Source organism: Balaenoptera acutorostrata, chromosome 6, assembly GCF_949987535.1.
Source record: "Balaenoptera acutorostrata chromosome 6, mBalAcu1.1, whole genome shotgun sequence".
In the NCBI taxonomy this organism is placed as follows: Eukaryota; Metazoa; Chordata; class Mammalia; order Artiodactyla; family Balaenopteridae; genus Balaenoptera; species Balaenoptera acutorostrata.
In genome coordinates this window covers 39,803,359-39,826,140 of record NC_080069.1, presented here as the reverse complement: position 1 = coordinate 39,826,140, position 22,782 = coordinate 39,803,359, and the positions used below count along the sequence as shown (strand labels likewise).

Here is a 22,782-nt window from a genome sequence, read left to right as displayed (position 1 = left end):
CAACTGCATTACTTTTCTCCTCTGCAAATTCCTAAGAGATTAAGGAGGGATGTGGACCTAGTGGTTGCACTGGAGTGAAAGTGGCAACTTGTTAACCACTACCAACAGGGGAGAGCCCTGTTTTAGTACACAAAAATCGAAAAGTACATGCATTAAAACTCTTTCAAGTCTCCTAGTGCCATGTCTAGGAGTGGCACTGATTACCTTGCCTTTGGTGAAGGTGAGTTTACTAAATTCATAGAAGAAATCAGAGTGATCCGCAGTTGAATTTTCCTCACATACATTTTCTTCTTTAAGACTGATTTTATTAAGTTCCATTAGTAGATTTCCATCCACCTGGTGTTTTCCACATTCTTTCAAGTCTTCACGCTTAGCAGATCCACCAAATTCCTCGTCCTCTTCAGACAGGGCATCCTCATCCCCTGATCCAGTGTAGGTGTTGTCTAACTCATCTTCATTAGCCACGTCACCCTCATCTTCCCTTCGGGAAATGGAGAGCCTGGGTTCTTCCTCCTCCTCCTCTTCCTCCTCCTCTTCTTCATCAGAGTGAATGACTCCTAATGTCTGGCCCTTTCTTGAAGGGGTAAAGTGGCTTAGAGCATCTCCAAGTTCATCTGTACCTTCAATGCTTTCTTCATCAACATCAGCCTTGTCAGCTACAATAGCAAATTCGTCAGACTCTTTAGCTGTAGGATTTTCGAAGCCTTTTAAATCCAAAGTGCCATCAGTCTCATTATTTCCTGGGCGGCCGCAGATGACAAGCTCTCCACATCTGCTACTACTTAAAGCTTGATCACCAGCAGTCAAAGGATGCTTGCCCTCCAGTCCACATTTTTCTTTCTCATCTTTACTTCCTGTTTCTTGATGATGTACTTTAACATGCTCAGAGTCATCACAAGTGACCTCTGCCTTGATACAGTCTGAGTTTTCCAGGTGGACACTGATGTGTGTGTTTCCCATTTCCCCTGTTGATGGGCTTTCAAAGCTTTCAGCGGTCTCTTTAAGAGTCAGTGACTGTACCTTGCAGGTGCTTGCAGTTAAACTGGCGGCACCAGGACCTTGAGCCAAAACTGAGGTTTTGAGTTTATCACCTTCTGCTTGTACATCTGGATCACGTTTTGCTACTTCTTTAGAATGTTTGGAAGTACAGGTATCAGTACTCAGAGGCTTTGGAAGGCTGGATTTTGTAACTTTGTGTGGAAGAGCAAAATATTTATACGTTGTCCTTAAACAATGAAGTATATATTCAAACACAGGTTGATTATTTAGGGTCCTTGCCACATTTCTTTTAACAGAGTAGGGATCTGTAATGAAAAAAAAAAATCTGCTACTTCATACACTTCATGTTTTAAAAATTAGCCTGCTATAGATAAAGACAAGTAAGCAACAGTAAAATTTATCATGTATCATATGCTTTTTAAAAAACTGGGGATGGGGAGTAAGAAGATACAGTTTAAAAACGAAAAGAAATGCTTTCTTAAACATCTTCTCTCTGAAGAGAACCCATTCTGTTCAGAACCAGTACCCCTTCCCTATTCTGTTCTGTGACTGCGGAGGTAAAAAAAAAAAAAAAAAAAAAAAAAAAAAAAGATGTCATCAGTGTGGCTCTTGTGCCCTCGGGAAGCGAGGTCTTCCCGCCAGGCTCTGCTGAGTGCTCAGCCTCCCCACTCAGCCAGGCCCTGCGGTTTGTAGAGCTTACCTCCACTCTTCTGCCCTGGGAAGCCCCATCACTGAACTGGCTGGACTGAATTCAGGGGCGAGAGGGAGGCACCAGGAGGAGACACCACTTCTCTCAATCTTTTCTCCTCCCCTAGAACTCCAGCAGGTTAGGCAATTGGCCAGAAGAGCTGAGCCAGAGAAACTGCAGGGGAGGGTTTAAAAATGTGAGATCCCCATGACTGCACACAGAATTTATGCAAAATGCAAAAAACCCTCTTATGCAATATAAGGCTTGAAAAAAAATCAAGCAAAAATAAGAGAATTCCATTTAGGAGGTTCTTTAAATTATCTGAAGGAGGAGAATTAAGATTTCTAGTGGGGTTTCCACCTCCTGACTTTGTAAAGCTGAGAAGATCTCGTACATTTAATGAAATCTACAGGGCACATCAGTATGTCTTTTATACAATGGTTTCAGTTACATGAACCTTAACTCATTTAAGAGTTTAAGTGTTTTTTTTAAGAGAAAAGGTGTTTTTATGAGTAAGTTCTAAATGTTATTGCAGATATTCCAAAAATAACTATCCTTTTTCTCTATGGAGAGGAATCCAATGAAGAATGTTATTTTTCATGAGAAAAGGTTTTTTCTTCAACCTTTGTAAAACTAAACACCATCAACAACAATCCATGAAAGGAGTGTATCTAAAAATCCAGAAATGAGAACAGCAAAGAGGAAAGCGGGATTTACACATCACTCGGAAAAGACTTTTTAAGCATTTAAAGTTGTTAAGCAATTTACAAAGAAAATAAGGACACAGCCAGCCATTCTTTTAGTTGCTTAAGTGATTAAGATGTTTTACTGCAGCACTTAAAAAACCCAGGATGAACAATTTGGTCCCTTGGAATGACTCACTGTAACACATGCAAGATTCTAGCTATCTATTTCACTTTTGGGGTCAGGCCTACCTTACATGTAGGAGCTGAAAAAAGACTGAAACAAAAAGCATGCTGTTAGACTGACACCTTAAAAAAAAAGGTGGGGTGGGGAAATTAAAGATAAACATTTTGAGGTACCTTCAATGGCAATGCGCTTTTTGGGCCAATCCTTTGATTCACGAGATACCGATTCTTTGACACGGATGCTTATCACTAAATCAGCCAAATTAAATTCTAAAGCATAGAATCGAAGCAATTCCACCCAGAGCTGCCCAACTGGTACTGAAGGCTGGTGTTTTAAATCAAATATTAATGATACCTATTAACAGCAAAGAGAAAACATACAGGTTATTTCAGATGTCAGTACAATCTGAAAAATAAGAGATCATTCAAGCATCAAATTAAAAAAATCTGAAAAACCTTAGCAAAGATATGAATTTGACAGCCTATCTAGATAACCACATTCTAGGTTCTATTTTGATTGTGGGAAAGCAGCATTCCTTCACTGAACTCCCAGGATTAAAGTATGTTAAAATCTAGTCATTGTCATAGGAATAGACAGGCAGTTTTATGTAACCAGGCAGCACTCCTTATTTTGAAGTCTTAAGGGGCAGGTGGAGAGAACTGTGCCCTGATTGCTACTACTCTCGGCACTGAGCTCTCCCTGTTCCTGCCTCTGGAGGGTGCCTTTACACAGTTACACACAGAAACGGGCTGCAGCTAGAGGCACAGAGCAAAAGGAAAAACACTCCTCTCACTTGCTCTGAGAAGCTACATTAAGTTCATTGAATCTGCCAGTAGCAACTGATTTTAAAGTCAAATAAATAACTCTCGATATCAGAAGTTAATACTAAGTTTTCCACTCACAGACTCATGACAAGTTGGGACATACTGTGATGGAATATAGTGGAAAGTACAAAGGACTTAGAAAAGAAAAAAATGGGTCCAAATACAATTTTGCCACTTCACAGATCTTAACTGCTCTGTGACTTAGCTTCTTCTTTCTTGGATTGGCAGTATAGCACAGAGGCTAAGAGAACTGGCTTTGGAGTGGGACATGCTTAGCTTTCAAATCCAGCTCTGCCATTTACTGGCTGTGTCTGATCCTGGTGAAGGTATATAAGCTGTCTAACTAAGCCTCAGTTTCCTCATCTGAACAATGGGGATCACAGTACCCACCTCATAGGGTTGTTGGGAGGACTGAGTGAGAGAGTGTCTGTTAAGAGCTTAGCACAGTGCCTGGCACACATGTTCAAAAAATGGTCGCTACCATTATCTGCAGAGTAGGGATGATACCACCTATAACACAGGATAGTTATGAGGATTAAATCAGAAACAAGGGAAAGCATCTGGCAGACTGGTTGCTCTCTGTATTTTTTCATTTAGGTATAGTCTTTTTAAATACAAGAAATCCATATACCATTGAAACAATGTCACAACTGTTAAGATGCTCTTACGAGGTAATCTAGTTCAACTCCCATATGCTACAAGAGAAGGAACTGAAGTCCAAAGAGTGACTTGTCAAAGGTCCCAATGCTCGTCAGGAGCAAAATGAGGACAATGTCTCCAGATCCCAGTCCAGTGTTCTTTCACCACACCACGCAATTTCGACGCTGTCGAGGTCTCAATTTCAGAAGTGGCAGCATGATTTCTCTCTCCAATTAGCATTCAAACGTAAAGATAAAGTATTTAATTGGACTTTCAGCGATAGCTTTTCCTTCTAGGGTATACAAATTTGTTTCCAATCGTACTTTATTATATCAAGCTTCAAAACAAGTGGTATGGTATTTTATTAATGCCACATACTTATTCACTAAATCTTAACCACAAAGGTTCTGTGAAATAAGATAAAGTTATTAGGTGGACTTACAAAGCAAAACTGATTAAAAATGGAAGTTGTCTAGGTCCCACACACTATAGTTGAGGACACAAAGAAACCCCCAGAAATGGAAAGCTTCATTAGATCTCACCTCTTTATCCATATATTCAGCATTACTAAGGATTTTTAAGCATCTCACTGAAATGACTTGATAATATCATAACATGGAACTTAAGAGACCTTTGACGTATCTAGACTAGTGGTACTTACACTTTTTGTTGTTGTTGTTGTTATTGTTTCTGCTTTTTTAACGTAGAGAACACTTTCTTTCTCAAATAAAATAGGACTAGCAACTAGCATTTACTGAGTGCTCACCACGTGCTCGGCACTGAGTGAAGCATTCTATAAATCAGTGACTCTATGAGAGGGTACCAATATCATCCCCATTCACAGGTGAGGAAACTGGGGCACAGAAAGATTAAGTCACCTGCCCAAAGACACACAGCTAGGAAGTGGGAGAGCTGCATTTGTATTTGTAGATTCAAATATTCTGGCTCCACAGCCTGTGCTTTCAGCCACTCCTGGAACCCCAAATAGAAAACTGGTACCAGCAGCGTGTTCCGGCAGCAGCAGGGGTAGAGTGCCACCCCACCCTCTTCCCCTCAACTCTCAAGGATTCCAGAAAACACACCTGGAGAACGTATGATTCACCATTATCTCCTCATTTTAGGCATGAGTAAATAAGGACTAAAAGAGTGACATGACCTGTTTGTGAAGAGCTAGGATTAGAATCCAGGTCTCAGAAGCATTTTGTGGGTATTACTGTCATTTTACCCCAAAGGGTTATGGGGAAGCTCATGGAGTCAAGGACCATTTACCAATTTGGGTCAGAATCCTATTGTTATTACTAGTATAATTACATTGTTCAGATTTTTGTTTGAAATTCTAATGGCAATTCTTTCCTTGTGCATAAATTCTCCTGCCCACCCCTAATGGTATGGATATGGACAAGTACACTAGACCACAGACTTAGTCACTGTTATTTTAGTAATTTGAGGTTAGTTAACTTTTCAGATATTTAAACCTCATAATACTATCTAAGACCTAAGCTCTTAGAGGACAGATGGGAATTTATCTTTGAATTCTCAGCCTTTTTCATAGCACCTTGCACACAGAAGAAACCACATAAATAACTGTGGATTCAATGATTTGAATTTTACCTTTTCTCATTACTTGTCTATTCAAAGGACTGAATAGACTAGGAAATGAAACAGCCACGAAATAGTTAAGATAGTTGAGGAAAGAAGAGAGGAAGACTGAGTAACTCATAAACTCCACAATTAACAACAAATTAAAAATAGACGGTAAAACTAGAAACAAGGGAGAACAGACCTGTCCCCTTTTAAAGGGCATTTCTTTTGGTGCCTCTTCTTTTGCTGAGGCTGCGTCCCCTGCAGCGTTATCAGTGTACTCCCAGACCACAGAGTCTTTCTGAATTTCTTTAAGGTTGAAATTCCCCAGTTTGTTTAACGAGAATCCTTCAATCTGGGAAAAATTAGACACATACTATTATAAGGCAGAAACGATTTTATATCAATCAGAGCATATTAATCCTGGAAGAAATGAAAAGTAACATACTTTAGTTCACTGAAAATATAAAAGGTATTTTTTTAATAAAAGGAGTATCTTTGAGACATCTGTAAATTTAAAGGAAAAATCAAGGTTTTGATTTGCAAAAGAATTGGTGATTTTTGGAAATAATTCTTTAGTAAATAGTCTAAGAGAAGGCAACATGGCCTAGGCCTAAAGTCATGGTTCTGGAATAAAACCACCTGGGCCCAAATCTCACTCCCTCATGTACTAGCTGTGAGACCTTCAGTAAGGTCCTCATTTTCTTTAGGTTTCAGGCTCCTGTAAAAAGGGATAACACTAGAATCTCCTTCATGGGATAGTTATGGAATAAAATAATGGACACAAAGCATTCAGATACAGGGTATGGCGTATAGTAAGTGTTTAATCAATATAAAGTGTCTCTTTTGACATTGTTAAGATGCTAAAGAAAAGTCTAGGCTCAAAAGGTCTAAGAAATGTGGAACAAATGTGAACAGATTTCTTTACTGTAGGTACAAAGGGATTTATCACAGCCTTTTAGACAGGTTAATGTACATAATGAATTGTGGGGTGGGGTGTGTCTGTGGTAGCCCCAGTTCCCCAATGTATTTCCACATCAAATGGACTACTTCTTTGGTTTAGCAGACAGAGCAGTCCTAAAACAGAAGACATCATGTCACTCCCCTGCTCATGACAGTTTCCTTCTTACTCAGGATGAAATTCAGTCTTTTCTAGGGCCTAGGGAATCTGGTCCTTTGCTACTTCTCTGACCCGTCTTCTCGATCTGTCCTCCTGGCTTGGAGCTGACGCCTGCTATTCCCTCTGCTTGGAAGGCTCTTCTCCCTAAATCAGCTAACCCATGCAGTGAGGAACACATTCAGGCTCTGCTCAAATATCTTTGACTCTAAATAACTCCTCCTCTTTCACTCTCTGTCGTTCCTACCCTGGTTTATTTTTCCTCAGAGAATTACCACCACTTGACATGTACTTATTTACCTTTCTCATCTTATGTAAGGTGTTTCTCCGGCTGCTTTTGAGTTTTGCTCTTTATTTTTGGTTTTCAGCAGTCTGACTATGATGTGCTAAGCATGCTTCTCTTTGAATTTATCTTACTTGAGGTTTACTTGGCTTATTGAGACTGTAAGTTTGTCTTTTTATCAAATTTGTGAAACTTTATTTTTTTCTATCCCCTTCTCTTGCTCCTCTCCTTCTGGGGCTCAAACTACCCCTAGGTTAGATTTTTCTGAAATTGTTCCACAAGTCCCTGAGGCTTATTTTTTTTTTTTCAAACTTCTTTTTCTTCTTTAGTTTCTACTTATCTATTTTCATATCTATTGACTCTTTCCTATGTCACCTCTACTCTGCTATGATGCCCATCCAGTAAAATTTTTTAATTTAAAATAATGTATCTTTCACTTCTAAAATTTCCATTTGGTTCTCTTTACATTTCCTAATTCTCTGGCTGATATTCTCTATCTCTTCAAATTATTGCAAGTGTATTTCCTTTGTCTCATGGAGCAGTTATAATAACTGCTTTTAAAGTCTTTGGTATCTTATCTTGGGCTTGGCATCTGTTGATTTCTTTTCCCTTGAGCGTGTGTCCCATTTTCTTGGCTCTTTGTATTGTTGAGTATTTTTGGATTGTATTCTGGATATTGTGATACTATAATGTATTGTGAAAATTCTGGATTCTTTATGTTACTCCAATACGTGTAGCTACTTTTGTTTTATAGGTAATCAACTCGCTTAGACAAAATGCAGATTGTCACATCCCTGGTAGACAGCAGCTCCAACCTCAGCTCAGTTTAGTAAGCCTTGGCTCTTAACTGTTTCCAGTTTGCTTCACCTGTATGGTTTATAGGTCTGTCATTTATTTTAAAAATTCTCAGTCATTATTACTTCAACTGTTTCTTCTGTTTCTTTCTCTTTCTTCTTCTCCAGGTATTCCCATTATACATACATTACAACCCTTAGTAATTGTCCTACAGTTCTTAGCTATTCTGTTCCATTTCTTTTTCATTCTTTTGTTCCTCTTTGCTTTTCAGTTTGAGACATTTCCATTGGATAAAGCTCACTGATTTCTTCCCCAGCTTTGTCCAGTTTCCTGATGAATCCATCAAAGGCATTCTTCATTTTTGTTAGTTTTGATTTTTAGTATTTCCGTTTGATTCTTTCCTCGAGTTTTCATCTCTCAGCTTATATTACCTATTTGTTTTTGCATGTTGACCATTTTTTCCTTTAGAGCCCTTAGCATATTCTTGTTTTTTAAATTCCTGGTCTGATAATTCCAATGTTTGCTCTGTTTCTTCAAACTATGTTTTTTGACTTTTAGTATGCCTTGTTATTTTTTTGTGGAAAGCTGGGTAAAAGATAGGCCTGTGGTGTGAGGTTTTCTTTTACCTGGCTAGGAGTCAGGCTATGTACTGTTTGTTGTAGCTGTAGATGTCAAGGGGCTATAACTTATGCTGGTATCCTTGTTTTTGTCTCCTGTATTGCTTTTGGGTTTCCCAAGGGATTTCTTCTTATATGAGGTCTGTCTGTTGTAATCCCATTATTACACCGGAGGCCTAATGATGCTGTAGTAAGGTGTGAGGGGAGGGGAAGCATTCTATAGTCCTATGTTCAGGTCTCAGTCTTGTAGTGAGACTGTGGTCCTGGGCTGTGACCTTCACAAAGTGTTTCTCAGTCCTGCCCACCTGAGGTGAGACCGGAAACTACAGAGGGTTGGAGTTGGTATTTTTCCTTTCCCCAGGTCAGTTAGGCCCTGATAAAACTCAAGGTGGTTAGGCTCTGGTAAGACAGTTTCCCTTGAGGGCAGGCTTTTGTTTCTAACAGCAGAATGCTCCAGGCAATTTCAAAATGGCTAGCTTTTCCCTCAAAGGGGATTTTTCTTAGATCTTTACTCTGAGAACCTGGTGTGCATTTTTGGAGATAAAACTCATGAAATCAGCCCCCTAAGACTGGCCCCCCTATTGTTTTTCACTTTCAAGCTTATCCAAACTGAGCCTCCAGAATCAGAGTCCATGTTTTCCTATCCTGGTGGCCGTTCCATGGGCAGGATTCTGTTCCTGGGCTTCTGCTCTGACAAGTTATATATTTGCCTGTCTCTCCAAGTTTGGGGGCAGTGGTTTTCCCCATGACCTCAATTCTCTGGTGGGTCTAAAAAGAGTTGCCGATTTTCAGCATGCTGAGTTTGTTTCTTTTTGTGAGGGTAGAGTACTGACTTCCAGTCTCCTCATATGGCATGCTGGACTGGTTCAGAAGTCAGTCAGTGATGTACTGAGTCCCCACACAGGATTAAGGGTTCCACTCCTCTATCTCTTCCCTTTCTGTTGTTTCTTCCCCTTATTATCTGGTGGGCTTAGTTCCTCTGGCCAGAAAGAGGACTGGTTTTTCTAGCAGGGTTGCCTTCAGGGGTAAAGCCACTGAAAAACAGAAACTCACTCTGTGTTGGTCACTTGCTACAGGTTTTGACTTCTCTCCAAAGTCTGTTTGCATTTGTTCAGTCTCCAGAGCCTTCACGTTGTTGTTTTATGTATTTTGTTGAGAATTTATAGCTGTTATTTCCAGAAGGATCACTTGTTTTAGGAGTTCACGCCTACATACCGTAAGTGGAACTTGCCTTTCTATTGAAGGGGAAAAGGACTACATCTGTTCTCCTACCTGTAGAGTTCCAGGAACTCTACATTCCTGATCTCATTTCAAAAATTTGCAGATGAGTCTTTCACCAAGGCTCAGAGATTAAATAACCTGTTCAAGGTCACAAGGATTTAAGTGGCAAATCCTGGGTGAATCTCAGGGCTGCCAAACTTTAACACTACTCTTCTTTCTACTATATTATCTGGCATTTTTAAAGTGTAAATAACTGTTTCCTAAGGGTTACGTTTACATAATCTAAAATAAGGAAGATTCCAAATAATATCTACTAGGAGACTAGTAAAATATTGTTGTAGGGGATAAAAGATGCTAAGAACACAGGGTTAAGCCTAGTCATCATTCACAACTCACATATCAATATCTAATGATAATAAATGGGAATTTTAATTGGGAGTAAAAGGTCAGAGAGATAATCTCCAACATGGAAGACATCTGAGTAGGTTGGGAGAGAATGGCTGAAAGATTTTTGAAAACACAGATCTGAGCACAGAGATACAATACTCTAAACTTCTTGACAGAGAATTTAGTCTTATTCATCTGTGTATTACCTTCAGGGCCTAGTACAATGACTAACATACAGAGTGCTTTAAAAATTTTGAAGGAGTTAACAGTTTAGATACTTTCATGCACAGAATTTTGAGGTTCTCAATAGATTTTCTGCAGAAATAGTGATATAAAATATCTGGCATGAACAAGGCACTGAATTTCTTTTCTCTCACTTGCTTCATATTTTTGACTAAAAGACCCTAGCAGAAGCCAGCACACCGATACTTGACTAGTTTAAAATGCTGAAAGCTACAGATCACTTTGGTTCAGGCAGCAGAGTTTGCCGTATTTGATACACAGAATTCAATCTAGTATTTGGCCACCACATACTTGTTCTGTTATTAAATCTTAAATAAATAAATGGTATAATCAAAACCAAATTCTGTGTCACCTTAGAGAACTTCCAGTACTACTGCCGAGGAAGTAATACACTGGCCATAGGAAAGGGTATTCATGCTACTCTTAAGCAAATCCTGAGGAGAATCCCATCACCAGAATAGAAGCACTTTATTTATTTTTTTTTTACTGCATCCTCACATCAGCGACAGATGCCTACTTTAGAGATGATGAGGACACAAGAAAAGGCAGATTTTACTAAGACATTAGTGAGTATGGCAGTGCATCCAACCTCTTCTAAGGCTTTTTGTTTGGCATAGGAGTCCAACTGGTTTGGTTCCATCTTAAACTCCTGTCTATCTTGGATCAAAGTGAAAAGAAAACTTCAAAGACTTTCACAGAATCCTATTTGGCTCTGATGAAAACGGTTATTTATCAACAAAGGGTTGACTTTGTTCTCTCACCCTTTTTTCTACCAGGAGAATAGACTAGCAAGGATACCCTGAATTTTTTCATTTCAGTATCACAAGCACAAAGAGAGCTCCCTTTAGGCAACTGGGTCGCAGCACAGTGGACTGCAATCCCTAATGCCAAGACAGAGTTTATATAGGACTTATTCTGCTTTAGTCTTTATTCTCAGGGCCTGGCAGACAAAGGTCCCTGCTTAATTCTCAACTTACTAAGTATAAAGAAAAAATTCCTTAAAATCTTATTTTTTTTTTTTATAGACCCATAATTAAGGGCTACTGCTCTAGAACATCTTCTCCTTAAATGACGAGAATCCTGTGTACGGTAAGAAGACTAGTTAAAATACTGGATGTACCAAAGTAAGCTTTCACCCAGTGAGCCTTTTTATAAAGTAAGTGTACACATAAGATTTTTATCAAGATAAACACCTAGGGATTAACAGTGAGGTTTCCAAGAGAATGAGAATAACTTCATTTTGATTTTGAGATGGCTTCTTCTTAAATCTTACTATTTGAATAAATCAGCTCAACTTTAATTTATCCAGAAAGAAAGAACGGTCACATTACTGAAGTCTAATTCATCTTAAAGATTATAGCAAAATATTATTCAAGAGGTGACTACTAAGTTCTGCATCTTGTGGTATAGGTAGCAATTTCAGCACTTATATTTTCTTTTGTTTCACAGGGAACGGGGTAAAAGACTAGAAATAGGAAGTAAGTGATAGAGAACCAAAAGCTTCCTACAGTCTGTCTGGAGGTGATATATAAATTCAAGTATCAAATTATAAAACTGTACCCAAAGAAAGTGTGTACCAAATGATAATATAGGTTCACATTCTCTTGTCTGAAAACCTCAAGATCATGTGTTCCATAAATCAAGAGTTTTTTCAGTTTAGAAAAGTAACAGTGTCCCTAAGCAGAGTACAGGGCAGCATCCTGAGTCAAATACATTAATATTTCAGCAGTGAAAGGTATGAATATTCACAATAGTAGGATAAATAAGTTCATGTCAGTTCTGGTTAGGTTTTTAGACTCTGAAATTATACACAAGGGATTGTGGCCCTGTAATAAAATCAGTATCAGCTATATAAGCAAAAAAGTTTTATACCCATGATCCTAGATAAACAGGCAGAAGGGGTTCTTTCCTCTGTTGAAGAAAGAAAATGGCCATCAGGGCAAACACATAAGGTGGCAAACCTCCTTCTTCAGGGCGATCTATACTGCAAAGCTACAAATGAGAGAAAAGAGGATAAGCATTCTTTTGTGCTTGTCAAAAAGTACATTCTTTTGTAAACTTGTCATTTACGCAGTTTGGTCTAAAACCCGTTACCTCATTTCCGTGTGTCAAATGATTTACCCCTCCAAATAAAACTCCACAGTGACAAAGTACTTCCTTGTACTTTCGGGGTAACCACATATTGTGGTTTTGAGTGACAGTTTCAATTTCAAATTTTTCATTTTGTTAACTAAACTCATTTGTGAAGGGCCCTAAAAATAATATTTGCTGTTTTATTTTTTTGATATCCATGGTAAATCCATTCACTTGGTTCAAAAACTTGTTAATGAAGTCAAAATGATGGTTCAATTCCAACTGTAAGCCAACTGGCTTTGCTCAGTTTAATGGTCCCCTCACCCTTAGCTACTACCTTGAAAATGCATGCTTTGGTCAGAAAGGTGATTAGGGGAGAATGTAGGCAAACTCATTAGCACTAGCAGAAATAACAACTTAGAAAGCATGGCCTACTTAGTGATGAAGTAGGAGGCTGCTTTCAAAGGATAGCACATTGTGATTATCAATTCACCCAGTTAAGAGTGGGACATCCTCTGTCCCTGCTGGGTCCTGGACCCAAGCAACAGACACTACGTATTGTTACTGCCATGTCTTAATCGGTAAAGCTTTGGCTTTTCTCTACACAGAATCTCAATTTTATAATCATGATGGGACCTTACATTTTGGGTAAGTGTTAGATGCTCTCATGCTCATTTGAGCATTTCAATAGGATACCATATTTAAAACACTGTAGAAATGTAAAGCAAGATTAGATAGTGGCTTTCATTTTTTGGGAGTCTCTGGGTATATTACTGGAAATGGTATGAGAAGCTTTATCTCAAACTTTCCTGTGCCTGAGAAATCACTTCCGGGAACTAGTTAAAATGTAAACACTTGGTGGGTCAGATGAGAGTAATGTACTTACTATTGATGAGATTCATCTTATGAAGCTGCAGCTTCATTTATAAATGCTTTTAGACTTTGTTTTTTCCTCAGCAAAGACCTGGTTTATTTACAGTGTATTTGATTCATATGGTACAAAGGTAGGAATATTGTGATGAGTATATTTTCTTGATCTGCAGAAAATGATTTCTTAACCCACTTGTGGGAGTCCTGCGCTCTAAACTGACTTTTCACTGGTGGCCATAATTTCCCTTAATCCACACACGTTTTTATCAGGTTTTCCTGACAACCTATATCAAGAATCTTTAAGCAGCGTAATTTTGTCTTTCTTAATTGAGCAGGACAACGTGAACAAGATCCAGCCCCAAACAGAGACTAAGGGATGGGGGGCTTTAGCTAGTGAAGTTGATCAAGCACAGACAACCTTATAAATTCATGCAATAAAGTGAACTTGCTTCCAAGGATGTCAGCTGAGAAATCCATAGAAATCCCTGCTACACAGTTAACATGGAAAGAATTATGGTTTGAGATAGACTTGTACAAAAAAATAAGATTCTGGGAGAGGTGCATTTTTCTGAGGGTAATAGGAGTGCCATTCTACCACTAGAAAGGGGGAAACGGGAGAGGGACTGACAGAATTCTCTTCTGCTGTTATTCAAACTATGTGTTTTTGAATTTGCCTCCAGCTGATGAGAGTAATGTTAGATTTAGGACACATCATTGAAATGCCAGCTGGTTGCTTCCACTAACAAATATATGGAAATAGCTTTCTAGGAATTTTTTAAACCATCAAAATTTTACTTTTGTTTGGTGAGGGATCAGAACTACAAAGAAAAGAAAAAAAAATGTAAACACTTTGGGCCATAACTCTGGGATTTGACTTACAAAACTTATTTTTAATAAGCATCATAAAGCATTTTGGTCTTTTGAGCAATATGTCATAGTGAAATAGAAACTGAGTTTTTCTTTCTGTACACATTAAAATTTCTGTTCTAATACTCAGATGCCAGCTCCCTTGATGTCTATAAATATGCATCCAAACATTTAAGATTAAATGAACCATGTAAAAATCAAAGCATACTGCTTATGCACACATAGAATGTGCATTCATTTAAAGAACTCAAACCTACCTTTGCCCAGTACCTAAATGCAATCACCAAAGGAACCAGCTTTGATTCTAGTTTTCCAAGGGCAGTTAAATGATTTGTTGTCAGACAAGCATTTTCATTTCCTGCACTCACTTTACAAAGAAGACCACTGGTAGGGGTAGAGGGTGAGAATGGGAAGGAAAAAGAGAAAGTATTATACAGGTATCAGGTGTCTTTTACACCACCATCAACTAATTTACACTGATAATAAATACTTCTAACTCACTAAACCTTTATGGGTCATCTCAATATTGGATTAAAAAAGATAGGGCAGCTGTCTTCTGAGTAAACTTTATTTTCCAAGAACTAAAACTTCATGTTTTCATATAATAAAACTATTTTGGGGGGAAAATGCAAGTAAGGAGAATACTGTAAAATGTTTCAAATGGGAGTATGAATTCATCTTTATAAGGGCAAGAGTGTTTTCCCTAGTTGGAGGAATCTGCCTAATGGCAAATCATTACAGCCTACAAACTACCCATTTACAGTGGTAATGGTAATGCTTCCAGATGGAGAGAGAGCCGGGTGAACTGTTACTTAGCACTGTTTAAAATGCTTCTAAAAAGGATGGCAAATAAAGGTGATTAGAGCAAGTAACTATTTGACAGAGTTGTTTTTTACTGAAATGGGTCAAAATGCTTCCTTCCTACAGTTTTTCTTTTTAACTAATTTTACTCTTTTAAAAATAAAACACTTTTTTCCTCTTGCGTTAAACACCAACAGTAGAGGGAGAATGCTAACAGGAAGCTTGTGAAATTAACCACATAGAAGCTTACAATTCTAGAAACTGGACATTAAGATGGAGTAAAGTACAAGTGCTTTTGGCAAGTTGGTACATAATAAACAGCTTAAAGAAGCAGAGACCTTTGCTTTTCTCTGCACACCACCACTGGCACCCTAGCGTGGAAATCTGCATCAACATCAATAAAAGAGTCTGGAAAAAGAAAAGAATATCAGATAGGTTAGTTAACTAAGCCTTTGTTTAAAAGTACAACTAGATAAAGTACAAGTACCAGTTGTGAATTATCTGTTTGGCCTTTTGAAAGACCATTACAAAATAAGGTTCTCAAGAGATGATTACAAAATAAAAGTGACTTGAAAAGGAAAAAAGTAATATATTCAAGAATCAAGTAATCACATTAATTTAAAACCCTTATTTTGAAAAACTAATGTCTGATTAGAAATGACTACATTATTGAATTAGAACATTTAAATGTTACATGGGTAACATAATTAGAAATATGAATAGGACATTAAAAAAAATTGCTGCAAAAGCTACTAAAATACGTGGGGTCAAAATGCATACTGACTGAATTAAGAAGAAATGTTTAAATGTTTCATTCAATCAAGACAAAAAGGATGGGAAAGACTAATTCAAGGGATGAGACAATTTAATGAGGCCTACGGAAAGCACAGAAGCCGTCAAGCCCCAGTTGGACATTACTCTGGACAACTGATAAACGTAACTGGGAACAACTATTTGTTGATTCATTCATCTGGGCTAGGCCACACTACTTATTATTTGTAAAGTATTAATTTAAACCATGGAATAAAAAAGATTATCCTTTAGTTTTTTACCCTCAAGAGTAAATTTTACATATTTTGATTCTTTTTAGTCTCAGCCTAGGGCAAATATAATCTTTATAAATTGTGACATTATCACCAAGCTAAAAGCTTTACTTACAAAATAATTATTCTGCATAGTAGGACAACTAACAAGACTCTAATTAACTTGCTAATAATTCATGGGCATTTGCTTTAGTTTTTTGTTTGGATATTACCCATATAAGTAAATCAAAAAACATGACTTCCTATTTTCAAAGTTTGAGAAATAAGATATATTCAAATTATAGACAAAAGAAAAATTTAAGAGCAAAATGTGGAAAGAATTTGGCCTTACCACTGTTCTTTAAACATTCTTGGACAAGTAAGAGAACATCTGGCTGAGACATCTAGGAAATAAATCAGTGAATATATCAAATAATCCATAAGTACTTTTGCTTCACTAAGATAATACACAGTCATCTGAAGTTACCCAAATTCCTTTCCAAATTAGAAAGCACCTTGCTACCAGAATAAAGGAATTAATCATTGTGCTGTGTGCACACATCAGACACAGAGAGATGAGCAAAAAGAGGATGAGTGTGGGCAAAAAGAGACCTACTACGCAGTTAACTCCTGATTCACTAATTCCTGAGGTAATTAGCCTCTCAGCAAATCTCAAAGTTGTGGCTAGAGGTTGTCAAACTGTTAACAATATTACTTCTCACTCTGTGAGACTACTTCAACAGATTGCTTACCCGGGTCTCCACTTTAGTCTTGCCTTTCTCTATTAATCCTTGCTCCACACAGGAACCAAAACCACTTAAAATCATACATTAGATCTAGTTGTGACCCTCCTTAAAACTCTCAATCTGGCTTCGTAATGCCCTTAGGTCAAAATGAAATTCTGGCTTCCTGTATGTTGGGCCCCAGACTACCCCTCTACCCTAATCTTAAGCTATTCTTCCTCTAGGTCCCTTCACCACAGCCCTTACAATTTTCCCTTTAGCACCTTGAACAGGCCAAACTCATTGTTTGCAAATGATGTGCCTTAGGCTGAAACACCCTTTTACCCTTTCACTGTCCCCACCCATTCTCATCTTTTAGAGTTCAGTTGAAATGTAATCCCTTCAAAGGGGCCTTCAGGGCAGCTGTATCTACACTCTTTTATTTTCTCTCACAGAACCTTGTTTCCCTGCATAGCTCTCATTATAATTAATTAGACAAACATAATTACTTATCTCCTTCCCTACGTATGAATTCCAGGAGGGAGGAATGATATCTGTTTTGTCCTCTAGAACCTAGTATGGTGCTTGACATATACTCAAACTCACTGAATATTTGCTAAATGAATGAATGACATGAAATCAAAATAACTGCTATGCTGGTAAATTATTAAGCAGAATTTAAGGTTAAAAGAACAGTAAAATCCATTGGTCAGCTGACCAGGTAGCTATAGCAGTCAGGGACGGCAAGGAATGAGAGGTTGTGAAACAGAACATCTGGGGGAGGAGACTAGGAATCATTTTTATTTTTAAGTAGCAACCCAAGTAAATGGGCATAAACCATTTGCAAACTGGCCTGCAGGAACCACCAGTAAGTAAATGGATAATCTACCAAAGTGCCTTCTAGTTTTAAACTTCTGACTCATCAACATCTTTTTGAACCATGTTTAAACCAGAAATCTAGGCTAGGTGTAGTTCTTCAAAAGCATAATTATTGGGCTTCCCTGGTGGCGCAGTGGTTGAGAATCTGCCTGCTAATGCAGGGGACACGGGTTCGAGCCCTGGTCTGGGAAGATCCCACATGCCACGGAGCAACTAGGCCCGTGAGCCACAACTACTGAGCCTGCGCGTCTGGAGCCTGTGCTTCGCAACAAGAGAGGCCACGATAGTGAGAGGCCCGCGCACTGCAATGAAGAGTGGCCCCCGCTTGCTGCAACTAGAGAAAGCCCTAGCACAGAAACGAAGACCCAACAGAGTAATCAATCAATCAATCAATAAATCGTTAAAAAAAAAAAAAAAGCCTGTGCCTTTAAAAAAAAACCATATTAAGATGGTTTAAAAAAAAAGCATAATTATTTTTACAAGGTGGGTGTATATAAGAGGAAACTCAAGAACAAATTAAGCTTGCAGGTCATAAATGTTTATATAAATACACAATTTGAAATCTGAAATCCTTTCCTGCCATTGGAAAGTTGACTTGTCAAGATAATTTAATCCTTTCAAGTTAACAGACCTAAACAACCCCATCAGATTCACATGGTTAGAAGACCAGTGTCTGAAGAAAGTATGAAAGATCTGTAGAATAAAAAGAAATGCTCTAAAATTGAAGGCATGCAGGAGAACATAAAAACAGCAATTTTAGGGAAAAAAATTATACTTTTAAAAACAATGCAGTTTTAGAAAAAAAAATCACACTTAAACTGTCCTCAAATATCTAAAATATATCCATATATAGCTCACATTTGGGAAAAAAAAGAATTTCTGTACCACTGTGAAAATTCTAACATTTCACTTTGTACTTACAATGGCTGGAAATTGAATGTCAATGTTTATATCTGAATTTTTGAAACCCAATCTGCTACAGGATGACCCATATAATCTCAGAGAACAATCTAAAACAAAAAAAATTGAATAAATAAAAGTCATAAATAAAGTAAAATTTCTCAAAAGTTATTACAAGACACTGCTATTTCAGAAATGGAACCATCAATTAGAACTACACACGAAAGAAAAGCAGTGTTCAAGTCTGGCATAAGCAAAGGACAGGAATGGGTGACTCTGCTCTTGTCTTCATTTTATTTTATTTAAAAGGGAAGACTGGGCTTCCCTGGTGGCGCAGTGGTTGGGAGTCTGCCTGCCAATGCAGGGGACACGGGTTCGAGCCCTGGTCTGGGAAGATCCCACATGCCGCGGAGCAACTGGGCCCGTGAGCTACGGCTGCTGAGCCTGCGTGTCTGGAGCCTGTGCTCCCCAACAAGAGAGGCCGCGATACTGAGAGGCCCGCGCACCGCGATGAAGAGTGGCCCCCGCTTGCCACAACTAGAGAAAGCCCTGGCACAGAAACGAAGACCCAACACAGCCATAAATAAATAAATAAATAAAAATTAAAAAAAAAAAAAAAAGGGAACACTGCATTGACTGCAGTTTAGTTTAATAGTCACTCTTTTCATATCAGTTGTAAAACACGTTAAAACTTACTTTACTATTTCGTGTTTTGTGCAGAAAATACTATTTGAAATGATTTTTAAAATGTGGAAGTTGAAAAGGGATGCCTAACTTTGTTATACGTTTGTAAACCTGATAGTATATACTTATACGTTTGTAAACCTGATAGTATATACTGAAGAGGTAACGCAAACACTTCACCTTTTTGAAAGCGTACATAGGTATAATTTACTATAAAGATCATGTTTCAGTAAAACAATAATCACAAAAATCAGCATAAAGTTACTTTTCAATATGAATACTCATTGTATTATGAACAAAAAGTTTAACATAATATAATCCCTTTAGGAAAAGTTTAGAAAATAATTATAATATCACTGATATAACTTAAAATGTTAGGCAGCAAGCGATTCACAGTTCAGAGGAAGACGTGTATATGTGTACCACCTATATTTATTTTACGGCATTTTTCCCAATGTTTTACTATTGTTGTGCCAAAAAATTACCCCTTCTCATCAGGGGACTTTGTATTTTTTTTTTTCAGGTTTGTTAAGTCAAACAACTCCTTTGGGTTTTAACAGGTTTTCCATGACAAAGCACATTCAATTTTACAATGAAAATCTATAGCAAAAATCAAAATTACAAATGACTTCTCAGGAACTTGTCTACAGCATAAAGGATGAGACACCTATATGGGGGGGATGAGCAGAATCTTGCCCTTTATTTTTTTTAACAGATATATATTAATATGAATCATATACTATATGAATGATCTTTCAGTAGAACAGTTTTATGGGTGGTACGGCAATAAATTCAAATAGTGATTTCAACCCTGGCTGTGGATCAGAATCACTTGTGGAGCTTTTGAAAAAAATAGTTTTCCATGGCTCCACAGACATAACTTGGAAAAATCAATTCTGCACTGTACAAAATCTCTTACAAATTAGTTTTGAAAGCTCATTTTAGATGGTGCAATTCTTTTAAGTGCGGTTAAACAGAACCTTTTATGGACACAGATAACCTGAAAATGACTCAGGATACTTTTCTTTATTTTAACTCAAAATATTGTGTCAATGTAAATAGGTAGAAAGGTGTGGTGATCATTTTGTAATGATAAAAAATACTGTATCACTATGTTGTACACCTGAAACTAATATATTGTAAGTCAATTATACTTCAATTAAAAAAAAGAAACTGAACTTAGAGATGGAAAGTAAATAAATAAATAGAAAGGTAAACAGATATACAGGAGTCCCATGGTGCTCTAAAAATAAGGGGCATGTAAATGGACAGACACAATGAAACTCACAATGAAGACAGGTTAATGACAACATATGTAAAAGTCTTTGTTACCTTAGGGTAAGCCAGGAGAAACAAAAACATACAAAAAAACTGAGAGCTTCAGGACATGGCAAATCAATTTCTATTAGGCAAAAATTACTACTGGTAGGAAAAATGAATGGGGTACTTTTAGGTAGCTAAAAAGAAAAACAAATCTAGAAAATACCTGGTAACTTGTGTTGGAACACACTTTCCATGATACGTTTAACTTCTAGTCTCTGTTCCAAGTTCTCATTGTGTAAGCCAAACTCCTGTACCACTCTGTCAATGGCAATACCAATCGCATTTATCTGGGAGGGTGTAGGCGGGGGTAACGTGGTGAGCAACTCTTCCTCCTGCTTCTCCTTTTAAGATCAATGTTGAGATTAAAAATGACTTACACAGTTTTTACCTTCTACCATTCACAGAGACAACACCCTGTACAGTATTCTGGAATATTTTTCTTAGCCCTCCTTCTCACTTTAGCTGTTTTAGTTTTCATCTTATCAAACACGCACACACTTCTTTATGCACATACAGTAATAGAGGGAAGACAGGAATAAGGAAAAAGTGTAAAGAAAGAACATTAGAAACAGCAATGGCAAATTATTTACTTTATTATTACTGGCCTAAGAACATATATCTAGGTCCTACCATTGGCTTCATTCATCCTGATACTGTCCTAAGGAAATTCACAAGACTGCTCAGTGAACATATCTGACCAGTATAAAGTATTTTGGTCAAAATAAATTCAGCAATATAAGTAGCAAAATTACTAATACCATAATCTTAAGGAAAGTCATAAAGATGACAAGTAATAACTGACAAGTAAACATATTTGTTTGGGTTAAACTTACCTTAATGTTTTTCTTGTGCCTCTTCTCTTTGATATGCTTATGAGCAAATGCAATGGATTCAATTAAAACATCACAAAGTTTGCAGGTGTACTTTGCTGTAGGGTAGTTTCTCGGTCGCTACAATTTGAAGAGATGTATAGAGACATACACATAAGCACATATTTATAGAGACATAGAGAGAGAAAGATGTACAGAGACAAAATACAGGTAAACAAAAACTGGCCAGAAGATGATTTCTCATTCACTTTAAAAACTGTTAATATAGTACTATCCCTCTTTATCACTATGCTAATAATCATTTTTTAAAAGTAATTCCTAAAAAAAAAAGGAATTCCATTAAATCAAACAGTATCACTTTTGACTTGTAGTGCTTAAATACCAAAGTAGGATATATAGTTCATCAAAGCACATGTTCCCAATTACTACTAACAGATTAAACCAAAACAAGGATTTTAACTAACAGATGAAGGCTGTTACCCTTTGCAGCCTGTCGACGCAGTCTCTTCTCAATCGCTCCTCAGCCTGCTGCAAGCCCAGCAGCTCCTTAGTTGAAAGCACAGACTCATCAATCACAGGGCCTTCCAAGTCTCCATCCTGTTCATTTTCCTCATTTCTAGTCCTCCTTGGCTTCCTAGGTCTGGACCTCTGCTTCTTGTTTTCTTAAGTTAGGGGGAAAATATTATTGGCAATACTGAATAACACCACTCTGAGTAAAAAGCAGAACTTACATATTTATTAATGAAATCATGTGATATCTGAATGACATTTGAACACAGAGCAAAAGGAAAGGTATACCTCTCCCGTGGATAAAATGCTTCAATGCTCTTAAGCTCCTCACATCTGGATACACCAATCCACAGAAACCATCTTTTTGGAAAACTTAAAAGAATTCTACTTCAACCATAAAATTTGATTTTATCATCTCTTCCTGGTATACTGCTGAGCATACTCAAGCAAGAGTAAAAATTATCCTTTGACGGAAAGTACACCTGTAATTCTAATGTAATTAATATATCATAATATATGATGTACATGTATCTAACGCTCCCTAGTATACCTGTAAGTATACCTGGTATTCTAACGAAAACTATCCACATCTGTTTTCATTTTTTATCAGTGAACAGTCTCGATGGAGCAAAGATGGACAGTCTATCTCCAAAGAACTCAGAAATCAACTCCACTCTTATCTGGAGTGAAAATCCATCACTAAATTGTAAATTTAGCATTCACATAATTGGGCCCTCCCCCACATTAATATCAAGAAGTCCAAGCCAAAACTGTATTTACCAAGGATAACTATTACCCATTTTATCTTTACTTTCATTTTAGCTTCTTTGAACAGCCTGCACACTGAGCACATTTCAAAGGAAAAAAACAATTAGCAGTTGAAATAAAAGTTTTCTACAAGTACAGACTAATTCATTTGTTTATAAACCCTGCTGTTAGTTCTATAGTCCTTATAACTAATAAATGAATCTATTCCTTTTTTAAACTTATAGCTTTTCAACTTCAGTAAAACTGAAGATGCTTGTGGGACTGATCTA

The 22,782-nt window shown here is 37.4% G+C and overlaps 1 protein-coding gene across 7 annotated transcripts in view; it reads right to left on the bottom strand.

Annotated features, from left to right (window-relative positions):
* Positions 1-22,782, bottom strand: part of TUT7 (terminal uridylyl transferase 7) — a 60,419-nt gene that overhangs the window by 32,606 nt on the left and 5,031 nt on the right. For all 7 annotated transcript variants that reach the window (XM_007176954.3, XM_028165108.2, XM_007176958.3 and 4 more), the window contains exons 3-13: positions 21,716-21,897; positions 21,239-21,355; positions 20,569-20,746; positions 18,420-18,508; positions 16,250-16,301; positions 15,214-15,283; positions 14,332-14,458; positions 12,137-12,256; positions 5,804-5,956; positions 2,731-2,911; positions 205-1,304 (exon numbers count right to left, since the gene is read on the bottom strand). In XM_007176954.3, coding sequence (XP_007177016.2) covers positions 205-1,304; positions 2,731-2,911; positions 5,804-5,956; positions 12,137-12,256; positions 14,332-14,458; positions 15,214-15,283; positions 16,250-16,301; positions 18,420-18,508; positions 20,569-20,746; positions 21,239-21,355; positions 21,716-21,897 — 2,369 coding nt within the window. The remainder of the gene's footprint in view (positions 1-204; positions 1,305-2,730; positions 2,912-5,803; positions 5,957-12,136; positions 12,257-14,331; positions 14,459-15,213; positions 15,284-16,249; positions 16,302-18,419; positions 18,509-20,568; positions 20,747-21,238; positions 21,356-21,715; positions 21,898-22,782) is intronic.